At 45.6% G+C, this 25,570-nt stretch overlaps 1 protein-coding gene across 1 annotated transcript in view; it reads right to left on the bottom strand.

Annotated features, from left to right (window-relative positions):
* Positions 1–25,570, bottom strand: part of IGDCC3 (immunoglobulin superfamily DCC subclass member 3) — a 460,612-nt gene that overhangs the window by 88,471 nt on the left and 346,571 nt on the right. The window contains exon 8 of the mRNA XM_069625110.1: positions 14,366–14,613. Within this exon, the coding sequence (XP_069481211.1) occupies positions 14,366–14,613 (248 nt within the window). The remainder of the gene's footprint in view (positions 1–14,365; positions 14,614–25,570) is intronic.

Consider the following 25,570-nt stretch of genomic DNA (forward strand, 5'->3'; position numbering starts at 1 on the left):
AACATTCTGACTTCATAGAAGAGCAGAAAGATGTGCATCACGCACAATGGCATCACACAATCTAACATTCTGACTCTTCATAGGAGAGCAGAAAGATGTGCATCACGCACAATGGCATCACACAATCTAAAATTCTGACTTCATAGGAGAGCAGAAAGATGTGCATCACACACAATGGCATCACACAATCTAACATTCTGACTTCATAGAAGAGCAGAAAGATGTGCATCACGCACAATGGCTTCACACAATCTAACATTCTGACTTCATAGGAGAGCAGAAAGATGTGCATCACGCACACTGGCATCACACAATCTAACATTCTGACTTCATAGGAGAGCAGAAAGATGTGCATCACGCACAATGGCATCACACAATCTAACATTCTGACTTCATAGGAGAGCAGAAAGATGTGCATCACACACAATGGCATCACACAATCTAACATTCTGACTTCATAGAAGAGCAGAAAGATGTGCATCACGCACAATGGCATCACACAATCTAACATTCTGACTTCATAGAAGAGCGAAAGATGTGCATCACGCACAATGGCATCACACAATCTAACATTCTGACTTCATAGGAAAGTAGAAAGATGTGCATCACACACACTGGCATCACACACACATTCTGACTTCATAGGAGAGCAGAAAGATGTGCATCACGCACAATGGCATCACACACACATTCTGACTTCATAGGAGAGCAGAAAGATGTGCATCACACACAATGGCATCACACAATCTAACATTCTGACTCTTCATAGGAGAGCAGAAAGATGTGCATCACGCACAATGGCATCACACAATCTAACATTCTGACTTCATAGGAGAGCAGAAAGATGTGCATCACACACAATGGCATCACACAATCTAACATTCTGACTTCATAGAAGAGCAGAAAGATGTGCATCACGCACAATGGCATCACACAATCTAACATTCTGACTTCATAGAAGAGCAGAAAGATGTGCATCACGCACAATGGCATCACACACACATTCTGACTTCATAGGAGAGCAGAAAGATGTGCATCACGAACAATGGCATCACACAATCTAACATTCTGACTTCATAGAAGAGCAGAAAGATGTGCATCACGCACAATGGCATCACACACACATTCTGACTTCATAGGAGAGCAGAAAGATGTGCATCACGCACAATGGCATCACGCACACATTCTGACTTCATAGGAGAGCAGAAAGATGTGCATCACGCACAATGGCATCACACAATCTAACATTCTGACTTCATAGGAAAGTAGAAAGATGTGCATCACGCACAATGGCATCACACAATCTAACATTCTGACTTCATAGGAGAGCAGAAAGATGTGCATCACGCACAATGGCATCACACACACATTCTGACTTCATAGGAGAGCAGAAAGATGTGCATCGCGCACAATGGCATCACACAATCTAACATTCTCACTTCATAGGAGAGCAGAAAGATGTGCATCACGCACAATGGCATCACACAATCTAACATTCTGACTCTTCATAGGAGAGCAGAAAGATGTGCATCACGCACAATGGCATCACACAATCTAACATTCTGACTTCATAGGAGAGCAGAAAGATGTGCATCACGCACAATTGCATCACCCAATCTAACATTCTGACTTCATAGGAGAGCAGAAAGATGTGCATCACACACACTGGCATCACACACACATTCTGACTTCATAGGAGAGCAGAAAGATGTGCATCATGCACAATGGCATCACACAATCTAACATTATGACTTCATAGGAGAGCAGAAAGATGTGCATCACACACACTGGCATCACACACACATTCTGACTTCATAGGAGAGCAGAAAGATGTGCATCACGCACAATGGCATCACACAATCTAACATTCTCACTTCATAGGAGAGCAGAAAGATGTGCATCACGCACACTGGCATCACACAATCTAACATTCTGACTTCATAGAAGAGCAGAAAGATGTGCATCACGCACAATGGCATCACACAATCTAACATTCTGACTCTTCATAGGAGAGCAGAAAGATGTGCATCACGCACAATGGCATCACACAATCTAGCATTCTGACTTCATAGGAGAGCAGAAAGATGTGCATCACACACAATGGCATCACACAATCTAACATTCTGACTTCATAGAAGAGCAGAAAGATGTGCATCACACACACCGGCATCACACACACATTCTGACTTCATAGGAGAGCAGAAAGATGTGCATCACGCACAATGGCATCACACAATCTAACATTCTCACTTCATAGGAGAGCAGAAAGATGTGCATCACGCACACTGGCATCACACAATCTAACATTCTGACTTCATAGAAGAGCAGAAAGATGTGCATCACGCACAATGGCATCACACAATCTAACATTCTGACTCTTCATAGGAGAGCAGAAAGATGTGCATCACGCACAATGGCATCACACAATCTAACATTCTGACTTCATAGGAGAGCAGAAAGATGTGCATCACGCACAATGGCATCACACAATCTAACATTCTGACTTCATAGAAGAGCAGAAAGATGTGCATCACGCACAATGGCTTCACACAATCTAACATTCTGACTTCATAGAAGAGCAGAAAGATGTGCATCACACACAATGGCATCACACAATCTAACATTCTGACTTCATAGGAGAGCAGAAAGATGTGCATCACTCACAATGGCATCACACAATCTAACATTCTGACTCTTCATAGGAGAGCAGAAAGATGTGCATCACGCACAATGGCATCACACAATCTAACATTCTGACTTCATAGGAGAGCAGAAAGATGTGCATCACGCACACTGGCATCACACAATCTAACATTCTGACTTCATAGAAGAGCAGAAAGATGTGCATCACGCACAATGGCATCACACAATCTAACATTCTGACTCTTCATAGGAGAGCAGAAAGATGTGCATCACGCACAATGGCATCACACAATCTAACATTCTCACTTCATAGGAGAGCAGAAAGATGTGCATCACGCACACTGGCATCACACAATCTAACATTCTGACTTCATAGAAGAGCAGAAAGATGTGCATCACGCACAATGGCATCACACAATCTAACATTCTGACTCTTCATAGGAGAGCAGAAAGATGTGCATCACGCACAATGGCATCACACAATCTAACATTCTGACTTCATAGGAGAGCAGAAAGATGTGCATCACACACAATGGCATCACACAATCTAACATTCTGACTTCATAGAAGAGCAGAAAGATGTGCATCACACACACTGGCATCACACACACATTCTGACTTCATAGGAGAGCAGAAAGATGTGCATCACGCACAATGGCATCACACAATCTACCATTCTCACTTCATAGGAGAGCAGAAAGATGTGCATCACGCACACTGGCATCACACAATCTAACATTCTGACTTCATAGAAGAGCAGAAAGATGTGCATCACGCACAATGGCATCACACAATCTAACATTCTGACTCTTCATAGGAGAGCAGAAAGATGTGCATCACGCACAATGGCATCACACAATCTAACATTCTGACTTCATAGGAGAGCAGAAAGATGTGCATCACACACAATGGCATCACACAATCTAACATTCTGACTTCATAGAAGAGCAGAAAGATGTGCATCACGCACAATGGCTTCACACAATCTAACATTCTGACTTCATAGAAGAGCAGAAAGATGTGCATCACGCACAATGGCATCACACAATCTAACATTCTGACTTCATAGGAGAGCAGAAAGATGTGCATCACCCACAATGGCATCAAACAATCTAACATTCTGACTTCATAGGAGAGCAGAAAGATGTGCATCACGCACACTGGCATCACACAATCTAACATTCTGACTTCATAGAAGAGCAGAAAGATGTGCATCACGCACAATGGCATCACACAATCTAACATTCTGACTCTTCATAGGAGAGCAGAAAGATGTGCATCACGCACAATGGCATCACACAATCTAACATTCTGACTTCATAGGAGAGCAGAAAGATGTGCATCACACACAATGGCATCACACAATCTAACATTCTGACTTCATAGAAGAGCAGAAAGATGTGCATCACGCACAATGGCTTCACACAATCTAACATTCTGACTTCGTAGGAGAGCAGAAAGATGTGCATCACGCACAATGGCATCACACAATCTAACATTCTGACTTCATAGGAGAGCAGAAAGATGTGCATCACACACAATGGCATCACACAATCTAACATTCTGACTTCATAGAAGAGCAGAAAGATGTGCATCACGCACAATGGCATCACACAATCTAACATTCTGACTTCATAGAAGAGCGAAAGATGTGCATCACGCACAATGGCATCACACAATCTAACATTCTGACTTCATAGGAAAGTAGAAAGATGTGCATCACACACACTGGCATCACACACACATTCTGACTTCATAGGAGAGCAGAAAGATGTGCATCACGCACAATGGCATCACACACACATTCTGACTTCATAGGAGAGCAGAAAGATGTGCATCACACACAATGGCATCACACAATCTAACATTCTGACTCTTCATAGGAGAGCAGAAAGATGTGCATCACGCACAATGGCATCACACAATCTAACATTCTGACTTCATAGGAGAGCAGAAAGATGTGCATCACACACAATGGCATCACACAATCTAACATTCTGACTTCATAGAAGAGCAGAAAGATGTGCATCACGCACAATGGCATCACACAATCTAACATTCTGACTTCATAGAAGAGCAGAAAGATGTGCATCACGCACAATGGCATCACACACACATTCTGACTTCATAGGAGAGCAGAAAGATGTGCATCACGAACAATGGCATCACACAATCTAACATTCTGACTTCATAGAAGAGCAGAAAGATGTGCATCACGCACAATGGCATCACACAATCTAACATTCTGACTTCATAGGAGAGCAGAAAGATGTGCATCACACACAATGGCATCACACAATCTAACATTCTGACTTCATAGAAGAGCAGAAAGATGTGCATCACGCACAATGGCATCACACAATCTAACATTCTGACTTCATAGAAGAGCAGAAAGATGTGCATCACGCACAATGGCATCACACACACATTCTGACTTCATAGGAGAGCAGAAAGATGTGCATCACGAACAATGGCATCACACAATCTAACATTCTGACTTCATAGAAGAGCAGAAAGATGTGCATCACGCACAATGGCATCACACACACATTCTGACTTCATAGGAGAGCAGAAAGATGTGCATCACGCACAATGGCATCACACACATTCTGACTTCATAGGAGAGCAGAAAGATGTGCATCACGCACAATGGCATCACACAATCTAACATTCTGACTTCATAGGAAAGTAGAAAGATGTGCATCACACACACTGGCATCACACACACATTCTGACTTCATAGAAGAGCAGAAAGATGTGCATCACGCACAATGGCATCACACAATCTAACATTCTGACTTCATAGGAAAGTAGAAAGATGTGCATCACGCACAATGGCATCACACAATCTAACATTCTGACTTCATAGGAGAGCAGAAAGATGTGCATCACACACAATGGCATCACACAATCTAACATTCTGACTTCATAGAAGAGCAGAAAGATGTGCATCACGCACAATGGCATCACACACACATTGTGACTTCATAGGAGAGCAGAAAGATGTGCATCACGCACAATGGCATCACACACACATTCTGACTTCATAGGAGAGCAGAAAGATGTGCATCACGCACAATGGCATCACACAATCTAACATTCTGAATTCATAGGAAAGTAGAAAGATGTGCATCACACACACTGGCATCACACACACATTCTGACTTCATAGAAGAGCAGAAAGATGTGCATCACGCACAATGGCATCACACAATCTAACATTTTGACTTCATAGGAAAGTAGAAAGATGTGCATCAAGCACAATGGCATCACACAATCTAACATTCTGACTTCATAGGAGAGCAGAAAGATGTGCATCACACACAATGGCATCACACACACATTCTGACTTCATAGAAGAGCAGAAAGATGTGCATCACGCACAATGGCATCACACTATCTAACATTCTGACTTCATAGGAGAGCAGAAAGATGTGCATCACGCACAATGGCATCACACACACATTCTGACTTCATAGGAGAGCAGAAAGATGTGCATCACGCACAATGGCATCACACAATCTAACATTCTGACTTCATAGGAGAGCAGAAAGATGTGCATCACGCACAATGGCATCACACAATCTAACATTCTCACTTCATAGGAGAGCAGAAAGATGTGCATCACGCACAATGGCATCACACAATCTAACATTCTGACTCTTCATAGGAGAGCAGAAAGATGTGCATCACGCACAATGGCATCACACAATCTAACATTCTGACTTCATAGGAGAGCAGAAAGATGTGCATCACACACAATGGCATCACACAATCTAACATTCTGACTTCATAGGAGAGCAAAAAGATGTGCATCACGCACAATGGCATCACACAATCTAACATTCTGACTTCATAGGAAAGTAGAAAGATGTGCATCACACACACTGGCATCACACACACATTCTGACTTCATAGAAGAGCAGAAAGATGTGCATCACGCACAATGGCATCACACAATCTAACATTCTGACTCTTCATAGGAGAGCAGAAAGATGTGCATCACGCACAATGGCATCACACAATCTAACATTCTGACTTCATAGGAGAGCAGAAAGATGTGCATCACACACAATGGCATCACACAATCTAACATTCTGACTTCATAGGAGAGCAGAAAGATGTGCATCACGCACAATGGCATCACACAATCTAACATTCTGACTTCATAGGAAAGTAGAAAGATGTGCATCACACACACTGGCATCACACAATCTAACATTCTGACTTCATAGGAAAGTAGAAAGTTGTGCATCACGCACAATGGCATCACACAATCTAACATTCTGACTTCATAGGAGAGCAGAAAGACGTGCATCACACACACTGGCATCAGACACACATTCTGACTTCATAGAAGAGCAGAAAGATGTGCATCACGCACAATGGCATCACACAATCTAACATTCTGACTTCATAGGAGAGCAGAAAGATGTGCATCACGCACAATGGCATCACACACACATTCTGACTTCATAGGAGAGCAGAAAGATGTGCATCACGCACAATGGCATCACACAATCTAACATTCTGACTTCATAGGAGAGCAGAAAGATGTGCATCACACACACTGGCATCAGACACACATTCTGACTTCATAGAAGAGCAGAAAGATGTGCATCACGCACAATGGCATCACACAATCTAACATTCTGACTTCATAGGAGAGCAGAAAGATGTGCATCACGCACAATGGCATCACACACACATTCTGACTTCATAGGAGAGCAGAAAGATGTGCATCACGCACAATGGCATCACACAATCTAACATTCTGACTTCATAGGAGAGCAGAAAGATGTGCATCACACACACTGGCATCACACACACATTCTGACTTCATAGAAGAGCAGAAGGATGTGCATCACGCACAATGGCATCACACTATCTAACATTCTGACTTCATAGGAGAGCAGAAAGATGTGCATCACACACACTGGCATCAGACACACATTCTGACTTCATAGAAGAGCAGAAGGATGTGCATCACGCACAATGGCATCACACTATCTAACATTCTGACTTCATAGGAGAGCAGAAAGATGTGCATCACGCATAATGGCATCACACACACATTCTGACTTCATAGGAGAGCAGAAAGATGTGCATCACGCACAATGGCATCACACAATCTAACATTCTGACTTCATAGGAGAGCAGAAAGATGTGCATCACGCACAATGGCATCACACAATCTAACATTCTGACTTCATAGGAGAGCAGAAAGATGTGCATCACGCACAATGGCATCACACACACATTCTGACTTCATAGGAGAGCAGAAAGATGTGCATCACGCACAATGGCATCACACTATCTAACATTCTGACTTCATAGGAGAGCAGAAAGATGTGCATCACGCATAATGGCATCACACACACATTCTGACTTCATAGGAGAGCAGAAAGATGTGCATCACGCACAATGGCATCACACAATCTAGCATTCTGACTTCATAGGAGAGCAGAAAGATGTGCATCACACACAATGGCATCACACAATCTAACATTCTGACTTCATAGAAGAGCAGAAAGATGTGCATCACACACACTGGCATCACACACACATTCTGACTTCATAGGAGAGCAGAAAGATGTGCATCACGCACAATGGCATCACACAATCTAACATTCTGACTTCATAGGAGAGCAGAAAGATGTGCATCACGCACACTGGCATCACACAATCTAACATTCTGACTTCATAGAAGAGCAGAAAGATGTGCATCACGCACAATGGCATCACACAATCTAACATTCTGACTCTTCATAGGAGAGCAGAAAGATGTGCATCACGCACAATGGCATCACACAATCTAACATTCTGACTTCATAGGAGAGCAGAAAGATGTGCATCACGCACAATGGCATCACACAATCTAACATTCTGACTTCATAGAAGAGCAGAAAGATGTGCATCACGCACAATGGCTTCACACAATCTAACATTCTGACTTCATAGAAGAGCAGAAAGATGTGCATCACACACAATGGCATCACACAATCTAACATTCTGACTTCATAGGAGAGCAGAAAGATGTGCATCACTCACAATGGCATCACACAATCTAACATTCTGACTCTTCATAGGAGAGCAGAAAGATGTGCATCACGCACAATGGCATCACACAATCTAACATTCTGACTTCATAGGAGAGCAGAAAGATGTGCATCACGCACACTGGCATCACACAATCTAACATTCTGACTTCATAGAAGAGCAGAAAGATGTGCATCACGCACAATGGCATCACACAATCTAACATTCTGACTCTTCATAGGAGAGCAGAAAGATGTGCATCACGCACAATGGCATCACACAATCTAACATTCTCACTTCATAGGAGAGCAGAAAGATGTGCATCACGCACACTGGCATCACACAATCTAACATTCTGACTTCATAGAAGAGCAGAAAGATGTGCATCACGCACAATGGCATCACACAATCTAACATTCTGACTCTTCATAGGAGAGCAGAAAGATGTGCATCACGCACAATGGCATCACACAATCTAACATTCTGACTTCATAGGAGAGCAGAAAGATGTGCATCACACACAATGGCATCACACAATCTAACATTCTGACTTCATAGAAGAGCAGAAAGATGTGCATCACACACACTGGCATCACACACACATTCTGACTTCATAGGAGAGCAGAAAGATGTGCATCACGCACAATGGCATCACACAATCTACCATTCTCACTTCATAGGAGAGCAGAAAGATGTGCATCACGCACACTGGCATCACACAATCTAACATTCTGACTTCATAGAAGAGCAGAAAGATGTGCATCACGCACAATGGCATCACACAATCTAACATTCTGACTCTTCATAGGAGAGCAGAAAGATGTGCATCACGCACAATGGCATCACACAATCTAACATTCTGACTTCATAGGAGAGCAGAAAGATGTGCATCACACACAATGGCATCACACAATCTAACATTCTGACTTCATAGAAGAGCAGAAAGATGTGCATCACGCACAATGGCTTCACACAATCTAACATTCTGACTTCATAGAAGAGCAGAAAGATGTGCATCACGCACAATGGCATCACACAATCTAACATTCTGACTTCATAGGAGAGCAGAAAGATGTGCATCACCCACAATGGCATCAAACAATCTAACATTCTGACTTCATAGGAGAGCAGAAAGATGTGCATCACGCACACTGGCATCACACAATCTAACATTCTGACTTCATAGAAGAGCAGAAAGATGTGCATCACGCACAATGGCATCACACAATCTAACATTCTGACTCTTCATAGGAGAGCAGAAAGATGTGCATCACGCACAATGGCATCACACAATCTAACATTCTGACTTCATAGGAGAGCAGAAAGATGTGCATCACACACAATGGCATCACACAATCTAACATTCTGACTTCATAGAAGAGCAGAAAGATGTGCATCACGCACAATGGCTTCACACAATCTAACATTCTGACTTCGTAGGAGAGCAGAAAGATGTGCATCACGCACAATGGCATCACACAATCTAACATTCTGACTTCATAGGAGAGCAGAAAGATGTGCATCACACACAATGGCATCACACAATCTAACATTCTGACTTCATAGAAGAGCAGAAAGATGTGCATCACGCACAATGGCATCACACAATCTAACATTCTGACTTCATAGAAGAGCGAAAGATGTGCATCACGCACAATGGCATCACACAATCTAACATTCTGACTTCATAGGAAAGTAGAAAGATGTGCATCACACACACTGGCATCACACACACATTCTGACTTCATAGGAGAGCAGAAAGATGTGCATCACGCACAATGGCATCACACACACATTCTGACTTCATAGGAGAGCAGAAAGATGTGCATCACACACAATGGCATCACACAATCTAACATTCTGACTCTTCATAGGAGAGCAGAAAGATGTGCATCACGCACAATGGCATCACACAATCTAACATTCTGACTTCATAGGAGAGCAGAAAGATGTGCATCACACACAATGGCATCACACAATCTAACATTCTGACTTCATAGAAGAGCAGAAAGATGTGCATCACGCACAATGGCATCACACAATCTAACATTCTGACTTCATAGAAGAGCAGAAAGAGGTGCATCACGCACAATGGCATCACACACACATTCTGACTTCATAGGAGAGCAGAAAGATGTGCATCACGAACAATGGCATCACACAATCTAACATTCTGACTTCATAGAAGAGCAGAAAGATGTGCATCACGCACAATGGCATCACACACACATTCTGACTTCATAGGAGAGCAGAAAGATGTGCATCACGCACAATGGCATCACACACATTCTGACTTCATAGGAGAGCAGAAAGATGTGCATCACGCACAATGGCATCACACAATCTAACATTCTGACTTCATAGGAAAGTAGAAAGATGTGCATCACACCCACTGGCATCACACACACATTCTGACTTCATAGAAGAGCAGAAAGATGTGCATCACGCACAATGGCATCACACAATCTAACATTCTGACTTCATAGGAAAGTAGAAAGATGTGCATCACGCACAATGGCATCACACAATCTAACATTCTGACTTCATAGGAGAGCAGAAAGATGTGCATCACACACAAATGGCATCACACAATCTAACATTCTGACTTCATAGAAGAGCAGAAAGATGTGCATCACGCACAATGGCATCACACACACATTGTGACTTCATAGGAGAGCAGAAAGATGTGCATCACGCACAATGGCATCACACACACATTCTGACCTCATAGGAGAGCAGAAAGATGTGCATCACGCACAATGGCATCACACAATCTAACATTCTGAATTCATAGGAAAGTAGAAAGATGTGCATCACACACACTGGCATCACACACACATTCTGACTTCATAGAAGAGCAGAAAGATGTGCATCACGCACAATGGCATCACACAATCTAACATTCTGACTTCATAGGAAAGTAGAAAGATGTGCATCAAGCACAATGGCATCACACAATCTAACATTCTGACTTCATAGGAGAGCAGAAAGATGTGCATCACACACAATGGCATCACACACACATTCTGACTTCATAGAAGAGCAGAAAGATGTGCATCACGCACAATGGCATCACACTATCTAACATTCTGACTACATAGGAGAGCAGAAAGATGTGCATCACGCACAATGGCATCACACACACATTCTGACTTCATAGGAGAGCAGAAAGATGTGCATCACGCACAATGGCATCACACAATCTAACATTCTGACTTCATAGGAGAGCAGAAAGATGTGCATCACGCACAATGGCATCACACAATCTAACATTCTCACTTCATAGGAGAGCAGAAAGATGTGCATCACGCACAATGGCATCACACAATCTAACATTCTGACTCTTCATAGGAGAGCAGAAAGATGTGCATCACGCACAATGGCATCACACAATCTAACATTCTGACTTCATAGGAGAGCAGAAAGATGTGCATCACACACAATGGCATCACACAATCTAACATTCTGACTTCATAGGAGAGCAAAAAGATGTGCATCACGCACAATGGCATCACACAATCTAACATTCTGACTTCATAGGAAAGTAGAAAGATGTGCATCACACACACTGGCATCACACACACATTCTGACTTCATAGAAGAGCAGAAAGATGTGCATCACGCACAATGGCATCACACAATCTAACATTCTGACTCTTCATAGGAGAGCAGAAAGATGTGCATCACGCACAATGGCATCACACAATCTAACATTCTGACTTCATAGGAGAGCAGAAAGATGTGCATCACACACAATGGCATCACACAATCTAACATTCTGACTTCATAGGAGAGCAGAAAGATGTGCATCACGCACAATGGCATCACACAATCTAACATTCTGACTTCATAGGAAAGTAGAAAGATGTGCATCACACACACTGGCATCACACAATCTAACATTCTGACTTCATAGGAAAGTAGAAAGTTGTGCATCACGCACAATGGCATCACACAATCTAACATTCTGACTTCATAGGAGAGCAGAAAGATGTGCATCACACACACTGGCATCAGACACACATTCTGACTTCATAGAAGAGCAGAAAGATGTGCATCACGCACAATGGCATCACACAATCTAACATTCTGACTTCATAGGAGAGCAGAAAGATGTGCATCACGCACAATGGCATCACACACACATTCTGACTTCATAGGAGAGCAGAAAGATGTGCATCACGCACAATGGCATCACACAATCTAACATTCTGACTTCATTTGAGAGCAGAAAGATGTGCATCACACACACTGGCATCAGACACACATTCTGACTTCATAGAAGAGCAGAAAGATGTGCATCACGCACAATGGCATCACACAATCTAACATTCTGACTTCATAGGAGAGCAGAAAGATGTGCATCACGCACAATGGCATCACACACACATTCTGACTTCATAGGAGAGCAGAAAGATGTGCATCACGCACAATGGCATCACACAATCTAACATTCTGACTTCATAGGAGAGCAGAAAGATGTGCATCACACACACTGGCATCACACACACATTCTGACTTCATAGAAGAGCAGAAGGATGTGCATCACGCACAATGGCATCACACTATCTAACATTCTGACTTCATAGGAGAGCAGAAAGATGTGCATCACACACACTGGCATCAGACACACATTCTGACTTCATAGAAGAGCAGAAGGATGTGCATCACGCACAATGGCATCACACTATCTAACATTCTGACTTCATAGGAGAGCAGAAAGATGTGCATCACGCATAATGGCATCACACACACATTCTGACTTCATAGGAGAGCAGAAAGATGTGCATCACGCACAATGGCATCACACAATCTAACATTCTGACTTCATAGGAGAGCAGAAAGATGTGCATCACGCACAATGGCATCACACAATCTAACATTCTGACTTCATAGGAGAGCAGAAAGATGTGCATCACGCACAATGGCATCACACACACATTCTGACTTCATAGGAGAGCAGAAAGATGTGCATCACGCACAATGGCATCACACAATCTAACATTCTGACTTCATAGAAGAGCAGAAAGATGTGCATCACACACAATGGCATCACACACACATTCTGACTTCATAGGAGAACAGAAAGATGTGCATCACGCACAATGGCATCACACAAGCAAACATTCGGACTGCACAAGAGGGGGGGAGAACGATATAAGAAGTGGTCGGCAAAATTAAATGACAATGTAGCATCTAACGACCCACGGATTATGACATCACACGGAGAATCAGTCCCACGCGGAGCCTCGTTCTCTATGACGTCATAATAAAACCCCTCCTTGGTTCCCGTGTAATGGGTGGAGGACCCCCCTCTGCAGTATCCAAGATGTTTTCTACACAGAGAAGGGGGCCCCAAGGAGCCATATGCATGTGAGACTGCACAGTGAAATGCTCGGGGGGTGGGGGGCAGAGGAGCATCGCTACACACTCCAGCATGCCACCCGCAGTAGGAATGGGAGAGAGTACTTGTCAGCACTATGCATTCACACAATGAAACCTCCTGACTGCACAGGGAGAGTGGAACCACCCACTCGTCAGGGCAGCACACAAGACAAGAGTCGGACCTGGCTCCTCGTATGTTGGACAGACGTGCCTGTCAGAGGTGTCCCACTGTCTAGACAGCTGGCAGGGTGCGCTATGTTTTCGAGGCGCTGCACTCTGGCTGCTCCCTAGCGCCTACCTGCAGTCTTCCGAATGTGGAGCACGTAGCCGATGATTTCCCGGGTGTTCTGCAAGGCCTCGCTCCATGACACCTGGATGGACGTGGCTGAGGTTTTCAGGGCCTTGACGTTTTGGGGGGGCCCGGGCAAGCCTTCGGCCCACAGCACTGTTAGCCGGGCGCTGGCCTGGGTGGAGCCCGCACTGTTCTCGGCAACACACTGGTAGATGGCCTCGTCGTCTTGGCTGATTCCATAGAGGGTGAGGGTGCTGGGAAGAGAAGGCAAAGCAGAACACAGTTAGTCCCCCAGGGCTGCTGTCCCCAAGTGCACCGTCTCCATGAAGGATTTGAGCGACAAGCATGACCCCCAGTTTGCTGACTGACAGCTGGGAGCATCACACAGAAAGGAACACACTCTCCTCTTTCCTGTCCTTCCCCTTCACACACATTGCATGTGCTGTCATCAGCAGGCTCCTTCCTTCCTGGGAAGGGCAGGCTGCTTTTTTTTTTTTAGAGAAGCAAACAGACATTAAACAATGCTGGAAGGACAATGCCTTGGTTAGGGTGCTGCACCTTTTGTGTTGCAAGGTTTAAGGACAATGTTGAGTTGGCCGCTTCTTCAGGTCAATCCTCTTCAAGACCGCGCAATGTCCAACTCTGGCCTCGAGGGCCAGGATCCTGACGGGTTTTCAGGATATCCCTCATTAATATTCATGAGGACACATTTGCATACATTTAGAAGAAGTGTATGTAAATGTGTCTCGTGAATATGAATGACGGGTATCCTGAAAAACTGACATGGATCCGGCCTTCGGAGCCTGGAGTTGGACAACCTGACTTTCCTGCTTTTTTTTAGCCAAAAATGAAAGTGTACCTTTTACCTGGGTGGCCCAATTCTGCAACTTCAGTTCCCCTAAGGGGGTGAGAAGCCTATTTGTGCAGGCCTAACATCCATGACAAAAAGGGGATAGGGGCACCAGGACCCCCCCTTTTCTACCAGATCCAATAATAGGTGACTCTAAAGGACGAGTATGCTCGTCCTTTATGTATAGACTTGCATAATAGCCTGGCACTTAAGGGGTTAAGAGAAGGAGAACGAGCAAAGGAGCAAATGCAAACAAGGGCGGGTATAATGGATATACAGAGACATTATTCAGCAAAGACACGTCTTGTCGCTACATAACTTTAACATGCAGAGTGGCCCAGTTCACATAGGTGCTAAGAGGCTAACATGCGGTAGCCATGCACCCACCAAGAAGTGTAACATAACATAACCTAGAACATCTATTTTGCAAGGGCATGGCAATATGCACTATGTCTGTTGGGGTATTTAAGCAGCACCAACTCCATATCTTGACAGCTTTCATGCAGTGTAAAATATTCTAGCATGCTGCAATGCTATGATAAGTCATTTATAAGGCGCCTGTACACAAGTGCTTCTAGGTGCAACAAGACAAGGGAGGGAAGACAGAGGGAGGACAAAACAAACAATCTTACTAGGCCTTGTGTCATTCAGATTGTGCAAGTGCGATACAGCAAAGTGCCGAGGGGAGGGGAGGTGTAAGTGCAGTCAGGGCAGCAATGCTATGAGTAAGTGCAGCCCGGGCAGCGCGGCTCTGGGCAGTGCAAGGAGAACAAGGGACTCTAGGGTTACAGTTACAGCCCCTAAGTGCGTGGTAGGCCCGGAGGCAGTGCAAGGGTGACTGATCAAGAAAGAGCCTGGTACCCAGTGAGACTCTGCGGGTAGCCAAGCAACCAGTGGGTACAGCAGACAGGCAGGTAGGTAGGTCAGCAGGGGAGGGAGAGAGAGAAAACAGAGTAGAAGAGGAAGGTTGCTAAACACAAAGGCCGGGTTCAGGCAGGCACAATAAGCAAAGCAAGCATCTCTGCACCAAAGGGCTTGCAGCATGCACTACCAAGAAAGATGCACACAAACACCATGCACCCATCATTTACTTGGTGTGCACTCATAATGTGTGTGCATGATTTTGAATGTCAGCCTATTTCACGTGTATGTCCATACTGCTCTATCTCATGGTGCTGAGAATGCCTTGCCTCCTAGAAAGACAGTAAATAGTCAGATCATGTAATATAATGGAGTCTTGGAGGCTGCCACAGGTGTAACACAAACCACTCTGAGACTCAAGTATGACCCAAGGGTTTTTATTTTGAATTGTCATGGTTCCCAGGCTCCACGCCCCTCCCTCGCCTCGCTTGGGGTTTCCTCCCTAGCCCAGGCCTCCGTAACCCTTGTTAGTTCTACCCAATGGCTGGAGGTCTCTTCCTAAATGCCGGCTATGCAGACTCCCACGGGCCTTCCTAACTGCCTCAACTCTAATCAGTCGTCAGTGTCCTAGTGGGAATTTAGGGCAGTGCCTTGCACTTACTTGCACTCACCCCCGCCGCTTCACTACTACTCTTATTGTCTCACCCTCTTTCTTACTCCTCCCACCACTCTTCCGTCCCTCGGATGGTTTACTCTGCCTAGTTCTTCCCGCCACCCTTTGATGTTACATCTCCTGCCACACCATTCAACTAGTCTTCCTTCAAACTACTACTTCCCTCCTCTACACTAGTCCTCCCCTCTTACTACTAGTTCACTCCTCCCACTACTGCTCCTCTCCTACCCTACTCCTTCCACTTCTACTCCCCTCCATCCACTACTGCTGTCTTTCTTCCCTACTCCTCCTCCTACTACTGCTCCCCTCCTCCCCTACTCCTCTCCATCCGCTACTGCTCTCCTCTCCCCTACTCCTCCTCCTCCCACTACTGCTCCCCTCCTCCTCCTCCTCCCACCTTTGATGTCACATCTCCTGCCACACCACTCAACTACTCTTCTTTCAAACTACTACTTCCATCATCTACACTAGTCCTCCCCTCTTACTACTACTTCCCTCCCCCACTACTGCTCCCCTCCTCCTCCTACTCCCACTATAGCTCTCCTCCCCTACTCCCCCTCCTCCTCCCCCTCGTCTACTCCTCCTCCCACTACTACTCTCCGCCTCCCACTTGTAGTCTCCTCCTCCCACTTCTACTCTCTTCCATCCACTAATGCTCCACTCCTCCTCCTACTACTGCCCTCCTCGTCCCCTACTCCTCCTCCCACTACTGCTCCCCTCCCCCCTACTGCTCATCCTCCCACTTCTACTCCCCTCCATCCACTACTGCTCTCCTCCCCTACTCCTCCTCCCACTACTGTTCCCCTCCTCCCCTCCTCATCCTCCTCCCAATTCTAATCCCCTCCATCCACTACTGCTCTCCTCCTCCCACACTGCTCTCCTCCTCCTCCCACTGCTCTCCTCCTCCCACTGCTCTCCTCCTCCTCCCACTACTGCTCCCCTCCTCCCACTACTGCTCCCCTCCATCCACTACTGCTCTCCTCGATCCACTACTCCTGCTCCCACTACTGCTCCCCTCCTCCTCCTCCCCCACTTCTGGTCCCCTACTGCCCTACTCCTCCCACTTGTCAAAGGGCCTTGCAGGTAGAGGCGTGCCCACAAAGCCAAAGGAAGAAAATTACACAAGAAGCAGGAGTGCAAGGAGTTCTTCAGACAATAAAGGATAGGCAACAGAGGCAGTGAACAGAAAGGGGCAGGGAGTACAAGTAAAACAAACATGTTAGGTTCCATCTTGGGGTGTACGCACAATGGGGGGGGGAGTTTCCCATAGTACCAGGGAAACGCCAACCTTCTGAGCTGGTCCCTATTACAGGGCCCCACTCGGAATGCTCATGGAAAGGAGCAGCAGAAGTGGGTGTCTGTGTCTCTACCCTAAGGCACAATCAAGGAATCAGTAGTCACAAGACTGAAGCCTGTACGGGTCCAGCAGCAACTGAACAATGACTGCCCCGTGAAACAGAAACCAGCGCACTGTTAACAATGGCACAAGGTACAACACAGAAGCAGGACACAGGAAAGGGAGCAGAGATTGCCTGCTGGAAATCCAACAGCCAAACTCTGAACATAGGAATTACACAAGGCACAAGTGAAGACAAGAACTGTAACAGAAATATCTAGGGAAAAAAGAAGTCAAAGTGAGCAAGGTTCAGGACAGAGAACCGGAAGAAAGAAGAAAAACAAGGAAACTAGAATCTGAGTACCAGGGTAAGGAGACAGGAAACTGCAGACAGATAACAAGGAACAGTAACTCTGGAGTGAGAACAACGTCAGGACTCAAGACAGATAAGAAGGAAACTGTAGCTCTGAAGTGGGATAACAAGGGCAGAACTGAAGACAGACAGCACGGGAAATGGGCACAGAACAAGTAACTGAAGGTAGGGAACAAGGTAGGTGCTTAGAGAGCAAGGGGCTATAGACAGGGAACATAGGACTGCAAGCAGGGGAGCAGGGCTGCAGTATAGGAAGCACAGAGGTGCAGGTCAAAAGATAGGTGAGTGAAGGCAGAGTAGCAGGGCTACAAGGCAGGGTGCACAGTGCTCTGGAACAGGAACAGGTTCTGGAAACAACAGGACACAGCAGAAATCCAAGGACCAAAGCAACAAAGTGCTGGAGGCGAGCTGAGTGCAAGAGACGTGTGCTCCTGCAGGCAGCTGCTTAAATACTGCCATGCCCTGTACTGAAGCAGGCTAATTAGCAGCACCTGGAGCAGCACACCCGAAGGTAATTGGCATCCTGCCTCTCTGGTCCTGGGAAAGTGAAAACCACACTGATCTCTAAGGCTTCTGGGGATTGTAGTTATAAGACTTCTGTATAGGAATTGCCAGGGAATGGGAACTGCCACAAGGTACATTATGGGACATGTAGTTTGTGAAATTAAATAAGGAAGTTCCAAAGACTTGCAAACAGAAGGTAAAGACAAGAATATGAATAGGTAGTGTTCAGGGAGGATTATGGAGATGAATGAGTCCCAAATAGTCCACAATGGGTGCCAATTGGTAGACCAGTTGCACAGTTGTGACACCACTACTCAGGGTCGGACTGGGACAAGAAATAGGCCCGGACACCCAAACAAAAGTGGCCCACCCCTCGCCTCAAAAAGTGGCCCACCCATGGCCTCAAGACCCTTGACCTCTGATGACATCACAGGAAGTGATGTCATTTGACCACACCGCAAAGTGACATCCCGGGAAGCGATGAAACACGACCTTTCACCCCTTGACAAAACAGGAAGTGGCATCAAATAGCATTGTTCCTAAGTACACTACGAAAAATATGGTTATGATTTCACTAATGTGATATACATTTCATACAAGAATGGATCACCATATGTATCATTAATATCTGTGTGTATAGATCCATATTGGCAAATTACTGAGTATGCCGCAGACGTCCAAGGCCAAATGATAATATTTTATTACATAGCACTTACCCTTAAGCTCTTTTTTTATAGAACAACTATGCATACAATATCACCCACCCTGTGTTGGTACTCATTTATCGACCTAAGAAGGATGATAGGCTGAGTTGGCCTTGCTGTGATTTGAACCTTCAGATTTTCACACATCACAGCAGCAAGCGCTCAACCCACTGAGCTATCATATCAGCTATAGTAAAATGAGCAATTATTCTGTAGTGGGTACCATTAAACTGGTAACTGAGATTTAACAGCAGACCAGTTAAGTTCATCTGCAGGTCTGGTGCAAAGTTGGCCGCATGTCAAGCCTGCATGCATCTACTTTCAGGCTTCAGAGGTTGGCAAAATAGGGAAAGCAGCACACTCACAGGACATCCCATACTCTGGGCACTTGTTACCTCATACATGCAGACAAACATCCTGAACAGTATGCCAGGGAGATGGGAAAGATAGACACATTACAACAAAGCATTCATTGTGGCACAATGAAGTCAATGGCCACTTGATGTGCTATGGTCAAATATTTCTACACTGTAGAGAAGCTTTTAGGCACAAGGATTTTGTCAAGTGACCGAGGACACCGAGATGGAATGTCTTGTGATGATCATAACAGAGACAACGGCAGGAAAAAAAATATGCTATTACTGCAACTTGCGAAAGGCAAAATATATTGTCCGAAATGGATGCTTATTCTACTCTAAAATTGGTTATTTATCACTGGTATCACTAATATATATCTATCACTAATACAACAACACAGCCACTCCAAGGGGCACCATGCCCCCTGGAGTGGTGGCATGGTGACAGCCGCCTGCTCGGCGATGGCCGCGGCCCCTCAACTTTGCATGCTTCAGCAGCATGAGAATGATGCATGCATCATAATTTATGATGCACACATCATGCATGCAAATCAATCATCAAAGCAAGGTAACATGTGTTACCTTGCTTGCATGAATTATGCCCTTGCAGGTGTTTAAAAAAAAAAATTAAAATCAATTTTTTTCTTTTTTTCTTTTTTTTCTTTTTTTCTCTCAAACGGCCCAGGCGTGGCCAGAAACCGGTCCCCAGTACCCAGGGACGATTTTGAGAAAGTTACAGGCTGAGAGCCCAAAGGTCCAATCCGACCCAGCCACTATTGCTCTCCTCCTCCCCTACTCCTCCCACTGCTACTCTCCTCCTCCCACTACTGCTTGGGCTGGGACGGGGCTAGTTGAAAGTATTTTTGTTCAGAGAACGGGGAGCCTCACAGCGTCCTGTTCATGGAACAAAAAGAATGTTCAAATATGGTTGTCATGGAAAGGGAGGCAGGGCTCCATAGAGAGTCCCTCTTACCTTCGCATGGTGACAATCGGGAGCAGAGAGGAAGGAGCAGCTGTAGCGGTAAGTGGGGTAGTGGGAATGTAAAAAAAAAAGCGGACAGAGAGTGGGGGGAAGCTGGCTGCTGGAGCAACCGGCCATCAGGTGCCTTGGCACGCAGGCTGAGATCGCCGGTTTCAGCCTGCGTTCCTAGCCACCTGATTAGCTGGCTCTGCTCATCAGGGTGCTACTGAAGTCTGGGAGGCCAAGGAGGGACTGTATATAACAATCAGGACCGTTTCGGGGTTGCCTACTGTGGGTTACCCAGTTTGATGTTCACACTTAAGAAACACACAGTTTTTTGTTGAAGTATACGTTTTGGAAGAGCAACATGTCTCCAAGTAACCTTATGAGCATGTGTGACTGCACTGTGCCGTGCTAAAAAACACTTATTTGATCATAGTGGATCAGGTGATTGCCGCTTGCTAGATGAACAGAAACATCATTTTAATTGGTTTTCTCTATTAAGCGGGTGCTAATGTTAAGAACAAGAAACGAGAAAGATGGTTGTCTATTCTTCAATCAATTTCTCAATTTTTTCAATGATTTCTCTCAATATTTTCGTTAAAAACATAGGGGATCCACAGAGTTGTTCATATTGGGGATCCAAAGAACCAAATGCTCTGACTCCAGGTAGTCTTGTTGTACTCTTGGGTCAGGTCATTTTATAGCCGACCGGTTTCTGTGGTGAAAGGTGGTTAGACCACATTCATCAGGGCTCTAGTTGTGGGCTGGTAAGTACAAGCCCTCTCCTTTACTGGTGCAGCGTGAATCTGCATTGATAATACTCCTCCTGTCCATGTCTGGGTCTGTCGAGAACCCTCGTGCGCGGCTCGCCAGACCCAGACTCAAGCAGCAGGTCTCAGGCTGCCATTTACCTGCCGTGCACAACCAGCAACATGGACAGGAGGAGTATTATCAATGCAGATTCACGCTGCACCAGTAAAGGAGAGGGCTTGTACTTACCAGCCCACAACTAGAGCCCTGATGAATGTGGTCTAACCACCTCTCACCACAGAAACCGGTCGGCTATAAAATGACCTGACCCAAGAGTACAACAAGACTACCTGGAGTCAGAGCATTTGGTTCTTTGGATCCCCAATATGAACAACTCTGTGGATCCCCTATGTTTTTAACGAAAATATTGAGAGAAATCATTGAAAAAATTGAGAAATTGATTGAAGAATAGACAACCATCTTTCTCGTTTCTTGTTCTTAACATTAGCACCCGCTTAATAGAGAAAACCAATTAAAATGATGTTTCTGTTCATCTAGCAAGCGGCAAACACCTGATCCACTATGATCAAATACGTGTTTTTTTAGCACGGCACAGTGCAGTCACACATGCTTATAAGGTTACTTGGAGACATGTTGCTCTACAGGCCAAGGAGGGAAACATGCATCTTCTGCAGCTCAGTGTCTTTATTAGATGAAACTCAGGTACAGCAGGTGGGAAGAAAGGTGGGAGCATAGGAGCCGGCAAGCATCACCCAGGTAAGTGCAGACCAACGGTCACAACTGTGCTATGGAACACAGGGACAGAACGCTGACATAAAACCTCTGCAGCGTCACATACATCTGTCAATCACACAGGGATCCACACCCAGGCAGTCAAGCAATAGGACAAAGTACAACAGAACACCAGTTTATCTTGCCCTGCATATGCCCGGGGAAGCACAATATGCAACTGGGTCCCCACCCACTGCTCCAGGGTCTCTGCCTGCCTCTTCACTGCAGGTTGGTACAGAGAGACTTGGGAAGTGCAGGCAAAGATCCCCTGCTCACTGTAAGGAGTTAGCTGCCCGAGACCCAAAAGGAGGGTGGGGGGGCACATACAGGTCCTTGTCGGCAGGGCCATGACCCCACCCGTGTCTCATTTGGAACCAAAATCAACCCAACCCACAGGGATACAACTCTAACGGAACCAGAAGGACCTGAACCAGGATACAGTTCCCACTAACCCAACCCTCAATCTTCTGCATACTTAAACCACACAAAGCCACACAACCATCTCTCTCCCAGCAATCCGCACGTACTTTACCACACCGCATCAACAACACATAATCATCACCCACATCACTCGAGGTCTCGCCCGATCCGATACTAGCACCAAAGCCCAGCACTCGGTGTATACCGAGCTGAAGCTGCCAACAGCACATCACTTCTCCCACTCTCCTGCTCCCCTCCTCCCGACTAACCCTACCCGTCCTTGCTGTTTACAGATCCGCCAGAGCGCCTGGGGACCAATTGCATTGGGGACGGTGCGCTATAGAAGTACCTTTAACATAACATAACATTTGCAAAGTCCCTTAGCGGGTTAGTTATGGCCAGGGGCGTAGCCAGGATTGTCTAACAAGTGGGGCCTGAAGATAATGTAGTTGGGCCCACTGCAGTGGCATTAACATCTGTAAATGCCCACACAGTGCTGCTGGGTTGGCCTTGCACGCTCAGGCCCCACCCTGTCTATGCCTCTGGTTATGGCAATGCAATATTTCCATTTCCAACGTTGCCTGTACCAAACATGGCAGGAGAGAAATACAGCGCAGTTAAAGGGACAGCAGTCCATATGGTCTGTAGGCATGGTGCACTGGTAAACATCCCCTTATCCAGAGAAGCCGCATTACTCTGAGGCAGAAGGAAGAGGAACCCCGGGGAAGCTGGATCAGTGCTTCCTACCAACAACATCAGCCCTAGATCCCAGGGATGAAATTAAAGCAATTAATGAAAGTGGGGAATTAATGGAAATTGAATTAGTGTTCATTGCCGTCCATTAGCCGGAGTGCGGCAGCTGTGGGGCCTGGTTCTACTGGTGTGTGCAACTCTCCCAGGCCTTTCCACATGACAGGAGCCCACGGTAATCCGAAGATGGTCGCTGCACTGATGCCTTCTGACACAGCTCAAGCAGAGGGGCCATGAATGGCCCCGATGCATTATGGGGCAGACCAGCAGCAGGAGACAGAATGAGTACACAGGAGATGTCACAGCTGCTTCCTGATCCTCTCATACAAATCAAGCTTTGCTGACTCCATGAGTTTGTCAGTGAGAGTGAGTATGTGGGTGTGTGGGTGTGTGGGTGGGTGTGTGTGTGGGCATGTGCTGGTGTGTATGTTTGTGTGTGGGTGTGTGCGTGGGTGTTGTTTGTGTGTCTGGCTAGCTGTGCTCTGAGTCTGTAATTTTCAAAAGTGTGTTCACCTCTGTATTCATGTATCTTTCCCCATGCACTTTCTCCCTTCCCCCTACCCATGCACTTGCGCGATCTGAATGACACCTGGCCTAGTAGGATTGTTGTCTGTCTTCCCCTTGTTCCCCCCTCCCTGCCTCTTCGCGCCTTGAAACACTTGTGTATAGGCGCGTTACAAATGCCATATCATATCATGTCATCATATCATATCATATCATATCATATCATATCATGTGATTAAATGCATGTATGTTTGCCCGGGAACATCACAGTGTGTGCATGCGTGCGTGCGTGTGTGTGTGTGTGTGAATGAATGTGCATCTATCGCTTGCTCCTTGAGAACCAGGTAGGTTTTAGAGCATCCTTGCACATAAGTCTGATCTTTTATTTATGAGAGGAGGAATCCTCGAGGCGTTACAATTAATGCCAGAATGATGCGAATTCTGCTGGATATGACGGTAGCGTGAGGCACTGTAGAGGGCGTACAACCCAGAGAGCTTTGAGATCATACCAATGGTATATAAGGCGCTATGCAAATGGCCAATAACATAACATATCACTCCAACAATCAATATGGGGATCATGGGGAGGGCTGCGTCATGGCTGTGCTCATCATTCACTCAGTGGTCAGCTCGGGCTAGCATAGGAGACTTCCGCCTGCCTTCTCCTGCACTGAGTTGGGGAGCATCACTGGGCTCCACTCTTTCCCCCTGGGTCTGCATCACCTGCACCAAACCCCTACTAGTCTCGTTTATCGAGCCTTCCTTTCAAGCCAGATGCTTATCATGTTACTAACTTTACTACGGCAGACTGCCTTGCGACAGTTCGCGAGTGGATGTTCTGACAATAATCTCTGCCTCAATTCTGGTGACACAGAAATAATACCCTTCGGAGACTGTCTTCATGAACCCTAGCATTGGAATGGCCGGACTCTGCCTACTCTGCATGGAAGAGTACATGCCCTGGGAATTAATGTTGCCCCAGAAACGTCGTTCACGCCTCACATGAATGATGTTAGCCTATAAGTCCACTTCCAGGTCCTTACTATAACCATCAGTATCGAGGTTTGAACAAGATTTTGTTCCCGCAAATCAAATTAATTCAGAACAGACTGTTTCTCTGCCTAATATTACAGCAGTATGTCCCAACATACCTCAAAGCTCTGCACTGGCTTCAAGTGCATTATAATTGGGGATCTCTTTCAAATAGCTTTTCATCATACAAGAAATCATCATTCTATCTTAGCACCCTGCCGTGGAAGCCAACCAATGAGGAGGATAGGAATGCAGGATGAAACTGGAGATGTCAGCCCACGTTCCAAGCTGCATGATGGCTGGTTCGCCCACCATCTTCCCCCACAGAATCCATTCCATTTT

This window comes from Ambystoma mexicanum, chromosome 11 (assembly GCF_040938575.1).
Source record: "Ambystoma mexicanum isolate Mex_15411 chromosome 11, UKY_AmexF1_1, whole genome shotgun sequence".
In the NCBI taxonomy this organism is placed as follows: Eukaryota; Metazoa; Chordata; class Amphibia; order Caudata; family Ambystomatidae; genus Ambystoma; species Ambystoma mexicanum.